This window comes from Enoplosus armatus, chromosome 3 (genome assembly GCF_043641665.1).
Source record: "Enoplosus armatus isolate fEnoArm2 chromosome 3, fEnoArm2.hap1, whole genome shotgun sequence".
NCBI lineage: Eukaryota > Metazoa > Chordata > Actinopteri > Centrarchiformes > Enoplosidae > Enoplosus > Enoplosus armatus.
In genome coordinates, this window is record NC_092182.1 from 2,335,198 (window position 1) to 2,345,025 (window position 9,828).

The following is a 9,828-nucleotide window of genomic DNA, read 5'->3' on the forward strand; positions in this document are numbered from 1 at the left end:
GGCTTGTTAGCGTCCGACGGTCGTGCAAGCACGTTAACATTAGCAGATGGTTAACCACTGGGTGTCACAGACAAACTGAAGCATTACGTTAACCTGGTACACTGTTGTCCATCAGCTGTCCATCCCGTGTTGAAGTCTCAACATCTCAGCTCTTACTGTAAACGCGGGTGCTGTATTTATATTTTATCATCCATGGTGGGTCATTTAAGGGCAAAGTCCTGGTGGTAAACTTTGAAATATTCAAATTTGCTGCATTGAAGGGCTGCCTGAGCTCCGTTGGCTGTAATCTACGTGAGGCTAGACCACCTCATGTGGACAGGAGGATCAGGCTCAGCCCGGCCTGCGGGTGCTTTTCAGGGACTGAGCACACACAGTGGCTGCAAGTGTCCTAAATGGACGATGCACAGAGGATGAAGCATTATAACATACAGTGTGTAACAACGTGGACTCGAACCAGCCTCACGGAGGTGAGATTTTACAAGAGAAAAGACTTTAAAGAAGAAGACTCCCTGGTTGGTTTGACACAAACGTCTGGTTTATTTGGCCGCCTATGTTTAAGCTGTGGACGAGACGGTCCCAAGCGGGGTTTAGGTAAAAGCGAGATGTTGGATTCATTAGGTAGCTCAAAATATTTTGTTCACAGTAGATTTAGTTCACCAGCAGTTAGAGTGTTGAGCTTTCATAAAACTGGGAGACTTGCTAGCGATAGGTAGAGATTCAAGTCTTTGGGCTCTTTGGGCTGAAGGATCCTTCAATGCACACACTCTGGGCCAAATTTCAAAGTCAGCTCAGGTGTAAAGGGGGACCTGTAAAAGAAAAAAAAAATCCAACCTAGGGCCCTTAAAAGGCATAGGGCAGCCATACAAACTCACAGAAAACCATTCAGGAAACAAAAATCGACTTCATCGGACCTTTAGTTAACTACATTTTTCAGCCCTTTACTGAACCAGTTGTTTTGTATTTAGAGAATATTGCCCAGCAAGATAAAACCCACACAGACCTCGTTTGGCTCAGGATTGGACTTTATTTCAGCTGTACTTGACTCTGCTACCGGAATGTGTATCTGCGCTTCCAAGTGTGTGTGTGTGTGTGTGTGTGTGTGTGTGTGGCTTAGCAAAAATGAAACAGATGAGTATAATATTATTTGGTGCTGATCAACTACTAGTTGGAGTCCTGAAAGGTGCACTGTAGGATGATACTGGTGAATACTGGAAACGACGGGGAGAACTAGCATCCGCTGCCGGGGCGCAGAGAAGATCTTCATCCAGAGAGGTCAGCCTGGCGCTCCTTGTTCCTGCGTACCTCAGCGGCGTGGACCTCCTGTAAGATAAAGGAATAAACTGTCAGATTCTGAGACTCAGTGGCTGAGAAGGCGGGGCCTCTGTGGAACACGAAACTTAATATTTTCTTTCTTTTATCTATGAAGACCAGAAAACACAGTCGACCGCTGAGCTGCTCAAACATTCCTGAAGCGTTACGCAAAGGATGCGGAAACGTGTTTCAGGAAGCACCGACGCTTCGTTCCACCTGCTTTTCAGCCATTGCGCGCCGCACGTCAAGACACCTGTCTGCATTCGGGAGATGTGTTTCTACCTGCTATCAATATCTCTGGATGTAAGACACATAAAGTTGAGCCTTCCCAAGGTCTGGGTTGCCACACCCTTTTCTGTTGTCATGCAGTAGTCACATTGGCATTCACTCTTTTCTCTCTTTCACAACAAGCGGGAAGACTCTCCTCATATGCCGAATGTAAATTGTATGGAAATGAAGCCACTCCAAAGTGTCCAAAGTGGAAACATTGCGAGGCCACTGGGAGTAACTCAGCATTGCTCATTTCAAACTGAAGCCTAACTGTGTGAAAAAGGCTTGTCTCAGTAATGCTCCCTGTGTAATTTGGGCGCTTTTTAAGCAAAACAGTCCCACTAGTGTTTATTGACTTTTCTGCAACAACCCTATTTGTCATCTGACAGCATTTGCTTTTAGGCTTTTTGCTTATGCATCTCTGTTTACTGCTCTAACCGAGAACTAACATCGACGTCAGCAGGCAGGGAAATGAACACCTAACTTTCTCTTCATTTGTTCAGTGACAGTGAAAAAAAGGAAAGCTTGAAAGCGAAATACATTTTCAATATTAGATTCATCTCCACCAACTTGTATATTTTGATTGATTCAAAACGATATTGTCACGTTGGAAAAGAAAAAAGAGATTTAAGTGAGACAAACAGGAGGTTGCAAATATTTCACATTCAAATGGGACTTTTCGTGCACTGCTGTGTCATTTGAAAGAGGAAACGGAACAGTCTTTGAGGTCGAGATTAAGATCCCTCCACCAAGAAATGTGGTTGTAGCTACAGATGAGTACAACTACCCTTTTAAGTCCAAGACAAGTAGATAACACAAGAGGACTTGTCTACACTGGTGAGCTGCCACACCCGCAGTGAAGTAAGGTGTTTATATTTCCTGGCTTCCTGAATTTTTGCGATATGAGCGCAACATCCGCTGCTTTTCACGAGAAATGAAACAGAATCTGCCATCGGGGCACAAGCAGAAACTGGAAGTGGCTTCATTTCGACACCCAACAGTGTGATGCATAGTTAAGGTGCATGTGTGTGTGTGTGTGTGTGTGTCGTCTTTACTCGGGGATGACATAAGCTTTACACTAAAACTGTCTGACGTAAGTCTTACATTGAAGTTACATCAAATGACTTCATCATATCAAACAGAATTTATGGTCCGCATTTTTTTTCAGCAATAGCAATTCAGTCACATTCAGCGAGCTTTCAGTGTGGTAGTTACTGGCGGAGTCTGCCACTGGGGAAGAGGAGGTGTCGTTGTTATTGACAGTGGTTATATTTCTAGCTGCTCAAGGCTAGTTTTGTCTCTTTCTTGACGAGAGGTAAATGAGAAAATTGACACCACTCGCATGTCTGTATCTTAAATATGAACCTACACCCAGCAGCGGGCTAACTTAGCTTAGCATAAAGACTGGAAACAGGGGGAAACAGCTAGCCTGGCTCTGTCCAAAGGAAACAAAATTGGCCTACACCTGCACCTTGAGCGTCCTTGAGTGTCCTCGAGCAAGACACTGAACCCCAAGTTTCTCCCAGCACCTTACGTGGCAGGTCAGTCGCCATCGGTGTGTGAATGTGTGTGTGTGTGTGTGTAAACGGGTTGAAACACGCTAGATATATAAGGCGGATCTTTTTTTAACCTCTGAACTAAGCCAGGCTAACTGTTTCCCCTTGTTATCCTAAGCTAAGTTACCTGGCTGCTGGCGGGAGCTTCATGTTGAGCATACAGTTCAGTTCCTCTGTCAATCTTCCCATGGACCTTTCGGCATAAAGCGAACATGCCTCTTTCTCTCCCGACATTTCCTTTAAGGTTTACAACTTTAACCAAGTAGCCTTTTTTGTCGCCTACTCGTATCAATTAATGCACAGTTATGTTGGTTTGTGTTGGTTGTGTGTGACGGTGTAAATACAAAGCAGACCTCGCTGGAAGAGGGAATGGTGCTCTCCCTGGATGGATAGAATGATAATGATCAGAGAATGGGAAGACTTGCTTTGTCACGCAGCCGCTGTTTGAGAGCATTGAGGTGAGCCTCCCGGTTCTCCTTGTTGACCTCCATCTTTTGGATGAGCTTCTCCTCCGTCTTTTTGCTGAAGATGTTGTTCTCCTCGCGCGCCTTGTGGAGAACCTCCTGCACGCGCTCACCCTTCTCCGCCAGCTGCTTCCGCACCAGGGCCTCCTGGGACTACAGCACAAAGGAGGGGGGGGGGGGGGGGTGTCACCGTGATGATTATGGTAGTGGCAGTAGGAGTTCATGAAAACCATAAACCAAGTTCATCAAAGAGAAACAAAAGAACGATGGTCAGTTCTTCCTCAAGACGGGTTTCCTGACTACGGCGTGGTGTTAGAGCCAGGTATGAGATTCTTTTTTTTTTGTTTTGCATTTTGAGAATAAAGTCGGAATGTCCGTTTCAAGATTAAAGTCTAAAGAATAAATCAAACTACTGGCATTAGCGTAAACATAACAGCATAGGTTGCTTTGACTCAATATGCATTATGTCATGTTAAGGTTTCCGCCTGCGACGTGCCCGAGCCATACCCTCCCCCGCCCCTCTCACTTCCAAGTAACGGTTGAAATAAAGTTCAAGTAAACCGACATGGAGATCTTGTCACTCAAAGATGAACTTTAAGTGACCTGTTTCGGGGCCAGAATTCGCACCTTTAAAACTGCCAGGAAAAGCAACGGCAGACCAGACGGTTTGTGGTTCGACAATGAGCCTGTGGTTTCTGCACCTGGTGGATCCCCTACGCCCGCAGTGAAATACCTATTGCCTTTCATGAATTTTGTTTACACTTTAATTTTGTATTTACTTCAGTCTTATAAATCTTGCAACCATTTACTCTTTCTGGTAAAACTTAAAATAAAACTGGGTTGTATTTTGTACATTCCAACCGAAGGCCTGTGTTGCTCCTCTCTTGAGATCATATAAGCAGCCTCCCTCAGGTAAGGAGACCACCCTCCTTGAGATATGGAAGGACATGTTAATATATGTTCAGTTCAGTTGTCTGAAGCTTTAAGGTTGTTGTTATGTTTGGGCACAGGGTGGGTTTTCCAAATGAATCTCTAAATTATAAATTAGGGATTAGGGCTTTGAGGCGGCCCATGATAAAACCAGGTAAGTGTCCTCAGACCGTCAGAGTGGACCTCCTCCAGTACTGATCTGTTACTACCAATCTCCAAACACCTACTGCACACAGATATTTGCGTTGATATCCGGCTGTTGGCACATAGTCGACTATATAGGCCTGAAAGAAGAGATATTCCGGGAACGTAACTCGGTTTCCTAAACAGGCTAAGGTGGTCTTGCGATGTAGATTTTGGAAAGTGTTAGGTCGTAGAACAGCCGTCACTCAATGTTACATCTGCATTGGGTGGGGGTATCAGTTATAACATCTAGGAACCACTTCAGCTATAGGATGCATATGCATGTTTCAGCATTTCCCGACAGGGCTACAGGTACTACAGGGGGGGGTTGACGGGGTCAGGGGTCTGTCAGACGGTCTGATGGGATACTACCGTATCAGTAACAAGGCAGCCTGATGCACAGCAGACTGCAGAGCAGGCAGGATTCTGGCTGCATTTCACACCATGTGCACAGAGCTTTAATCACTTTGTGATGCTATAACTGAACTCTGGTCTCAGCTGATCCCAGATGGTCTCCGGCTACCGCTCTTTATTGACTCATAAATCGTGTAACCGGTTTCATTTTCTCTGATGATAACATCATCATGCTCATTGCTGAAACCTGTGACTTCAAGTCATCGACATCACTCAGCTGACACACAGACAGCTCTCTTGAAATGTCAGTTTCATCCTCAACATGCAAAAAAATAAAATAAATGAATAAATAAAACGATCAGCTTATACCTGGCCCTTTTCCGTACTCCTCTGTACCTGTCAGCTTTAAAGGTTCAATCAATAAGGTGTGCACCGCCCTGTAGCACGAAATAACCCTGACATGTATGCATAGGCTTGACTTTATGACTTTTAAATTTCAAAATGCCTTTTACAGTATGGCTCATGCTGTTTTGAAATAAATGTAACACCCACTCAAGGTGAGTACACTCCCATATAATGATTCACTTTATTATCACCCTTTGGAGCGGAGGAAAAAAAAGAAACAGGTTTTACCTGCGCTGCTTGTTTACAGCACAGTGTGTTCAGCGCCCTTTGTTCCTCGCCTGGTGATCCCAGTTTGAAATATGAATGCGGCGCCGCGCATTTAATTTGTCTTTGTTTCTGTTTTGTTGTTGCTTAATTGTCTCTCCTCTCATTTCCAAGATCGACACAATGGCAATGTTTTGGCTGTGACGCACATTGTCAAGGTTGCACCACTGCACAATAGCCTCTCAAGGCTACACATCAGTTTGTCTTGGGGTGTGGTGGGGGGGGTGTGGTGTACTCCATCATGAGACAGTGCATCTGCTTTACCTTCTTCCTCTCCTCAGCGGCCTCCAGCCTCATCTGGAGCTCCTCCAGGGACACCTCCCTCCTCGGGGGGGAGGGCAGCGGCTGATGCTGGCTTTTGTCCCCAGACTGATCAGCATCCCTCAGGATCACCTCAAACGACTGGCCGGATGCCCGCTTGTTCAAACCCTTCACCTCCAGGTCTGACACAGCCAGGGTCCAGCCCACCCGCCAACAATAAAACACAAGTTAGTCAGCTGTCTGTCTGTCTATCTATCTTTCTCTCTCTCTTTCTTTCTCATATATCAGAGGGAAGGGGGGGGTTGCATCTCGTGACAGCGTCTCAGCATTGTTTTCAGAAATACAGTACTTGGGTGTCTTAAGGGTTTCAGGCGTGGACCATGAACGTTCCTGGTTGGGCTCTGCGAGTAACCGAAAGAGTCACAACTTCCAAGGTAAAGTATGGAATCGATAAGAGTGCCAATGACAAAAGGCTGCACACCCTGGCCCGTACAAAGTGCAGCAGAGCAAAGACATGTTTACTTTGAATGACAAAGAAGACTATTTGTTTGAGTAAACTCACTGCTACAAACATTCCTATTAGGTGTAGCTGATTGTGCAGTTTCCACATTGAGAAATACCTCTGAATGAAAACGTGGGTGCCCATGAGGGTATGTTTTATATATATATATATATATATGCAAATCCACATCATATTCTTGTGAAACAAATTCTGAGAGCACAGAAAAACCCACAGAATGCTGTGTGTCAATCATAGAAAGCGAATAGTCCTTTGCTCTTTTACTGCACTTTATATCCATGGCTTATTTACAGGTCGTGCCTTGTTTTTAGACCGTGTGTTAATATTAGCTAGTTCCAGGGACTTAGGTCATGGGGCATGGCTTATCTGCTGTTGCCTTGGCAATTATTTTGCCTTTTTAATAGCCCTCCCTCTCTGTAAACTTGCATTCAGTTACTTGAAATTTAATTTTTTTATGAGCACCTTAGAAATAAAGGCATTAGTAAACTATGCAGATACTTAGTGGAAAACCTGAAACAGGTTAGTTCACAGGAAGACGAATGAAATAAACAAAACGAAAGCAACGAAAGTGGGCTGTCTCTAGCCGAGCATAACAAATGACAATGCGAAAACTTCCTAAAAGACACCAGGAAATTGGGACGGTAAATCCAACATAACTGTTTTTTATAGTGCATTATGGGATCTATGGAGACGAAGAAAGACAGACAGACAGACGGACAGACAAACAGACAGACAGACAGACAGACAGACAAACAGACTGACAGACTGATAGACAGAATGAAAGACAGACTGACAGACAAACAGACTGATAGACAAACAGACAGACAGACAGACAAACAGACTGACAGACTGATAGACAGAATGAAAGACAGACAGACAGACAAACGGACTGATAGACAGAATGAAAGACAGACAGACAGACAAACGGACTGATAGACAGAATGAAAGACAGACAGACAGACTGACAGACAAACAGACTGATAGACAGAATGAAAGACAGACAGACAGGCTGACAGACAGACAGGCCGACAGGCAGGAAGACTTACCTCCATACTGATAGAGGCTGTTGGGATGCGGCTGTGTGTAGAAGCAGGAGCAGAGAAGAGACAGCATGGACATCTCCTTGATCTTGTCTGTGTAGGCTGTTGCAGAGAGATAAAAGCACAAACGTTCCATCCGAAACCATCTATAACCCCGCCGGTTCACTGGGACAGAGTACAACGCGAGTCACCTCCGTGGGGAACTGGTCTGTGCTAATAATATAGTACAACACGAAACCAGCAGAAATCATCGAAATGGGCTCCTTCAAACAACACAAAACCTATTTGTGCAGAGAAAACAGGTCCCAGGTCTGGTGTGCACACATTTCACTTGTAGGTTTCTCCATAGTACTGTATCTGTTATGCCAAGATCCTGGTGTTTCATTAGCAAACTGTGTGTGGATATGGGGACATTCTCTCTCCTCTCTATCTGATATAAAGGCACTTTTACAGTTGTGTATTTTATAACCAGAGAACCGTCCGGAGTATCTCAATTGAGGCTCCCAAAGACAAAACAGCATTGTCCGCGAACAGGCAAACAATGTTCTGTCTGGGCATCAGTGCATCTGAGGGATTCACATGTCAGATTTCACTGCAGGTTCCTTCTCAGAGACTGTTTATCGGCTACATCTCTTTCCAGATAACGTGCTAACGTGATAACGTATCTGAACAATGAGCGCTCTTGCTGAAGCAGAGAATGTATGAAGCCCATGACAGCTGTGCAAGTGTCCAGACATCATTGGCTAATGCTGTGCTATGGTATTATCAGGTCAACCTTTTACTTTAGCAGACATTAAAATGTCTTTAAGAACATATGTGCTGCATATTGAAGTGCAAAGTACTAAAGAGGACCGAGAAGTGCACAAAATGCACTTGTTAATGTAAGCCTTCAGGCCAACTTCAGTGCTAAACAGAGAACAGAGCAGGGCGACATGTCACAAATAATCCATGGGGTACTATTTTAGCCGGGAACAATGCAGAAACAAAGTAGAAAGTAGGCCACACAATCCCATAAATTCATTACATTTAATAATAGACCCAGCAGTGCTAACCAAACGTAAGCAAAACGACAGTCCGCCATTGTTGTTGTTGTTGTTGTTGTTTCAGAAGCATGCAAAAATCTGCACCTTAGAAGACGTTTTTCAAAAATCAGTTTCAGTGACCTAAAACTCCATTTGCTTGTGGGCGAGAGGCCAAAATGTAGAAGAAAATGTTCTTATACCTGTGGATGAGGCCAACACATCATCAGAGTAATCTTTCTAATGGGTTTTTCCATTGGCTGGTTTTGAAGGAGCCTTTTTTTTCTGTTCCAGCCCCAGAACATCCTGTTCCAGGAAATACGAATAAAAGGTCCCCTACCATTTAGTTTTGGCTCACCACTTTGGTCCAGACTGAAATATCTCAACAATTTATTGGAGCGATTGCCATGAAATTCTGTACAGACATTCATCCGTCCCCAAAGGATGAATCTTACTGGCTTTTCTTCCTGTGCTACCAGCAGGTTGACATTTTTGACTTTTCCTGCAGTGGAACCAGCAGATCAAAGGCTTCGCTTCTCCTGACAAATATCTCAACATCTACAAGATGGGTCGGCACAAAATTCTGTGGTCTCCAGATGATGTATCCTACTGACTTACTACTGACCCTGTGTCTTTTCCTCTTACCCCACAGTGAGGTTGACGTTTGTGGCTTTGAGTGAAATATCTCAAAAAGATTGTCATGACATTTGGTACACACATTCATATTCCCATCAGGATGAATTGTAATCACTTTGGTGATCCTCTGACTTTTCATCTAGCGCCACCATTAGGTCAAAATTTCAATTTGCCCAATGCAAATTTGGTTTGTGGCTAAATACCTGCAAAAACTAATGAAACTCAGCCTCAGCTGTACTTTGTGTTTAAGGGCATGTTAACATGCTAATATGCAAAACTAAGATGGTAAGCATAGTGAACATTATGGCATATACAAGCATGTTAGTATTGACATTTTGAGCATGTTAGCATTTTGCTCAAAGCCCCTGTGGTGGTATGAACAGCCTCACAGAGCTGCTGGCATGGCTGTGGACTCTTAGTCTTGTGTAAATCAGTTAACGCGCCCTTTGCACATGAGCGTATGCCAAATGAACGTGATACACTGTAATGTTCTGTCACACAAAACAACCCCATGTCACATGGCTGACAAAACCGCACAGGTAGGTAAAAAAAGAAAATAAAGAAAAAGAACTACATCTCGAATACTGTTTGCATTCTTGCACATAAGCAATTTGG

At 44.1% G+C, this 9,828-nt stretch overlaps 1 protein-coding gene across 1 annotated transcript; it reads right to left on the reverse strand.

Moving 5' to 3' along the window:
* Positions 1–1,014: 1,014 nt before the first annotated feature.
* stmn3 (stathmin-like 3) lies at positions 1,015–7,735 on the reverse strand. Its single transcript, XM_070902186.1, has 4 exons — positions 7,565–7,735; positions 6,002–6,180; positions 3,563–3,754; positions 1,015–1,320 (listed from the first exon to the last, which is right to left on the reverse strand). Exons 1-4 carry the CDS (start codon positions 7,692–7,694, stop codon positions 1,261–1,263), a joined length of 561 nt encoding a protein of 186 aa, XP_070758287.1. The 5' UTR covers positions 7,695–7,735; the 3' UTR covers positions 1,015–1,260.
* Positions 7,736–9,828: the final 2,093 nt, after the last annotated feature.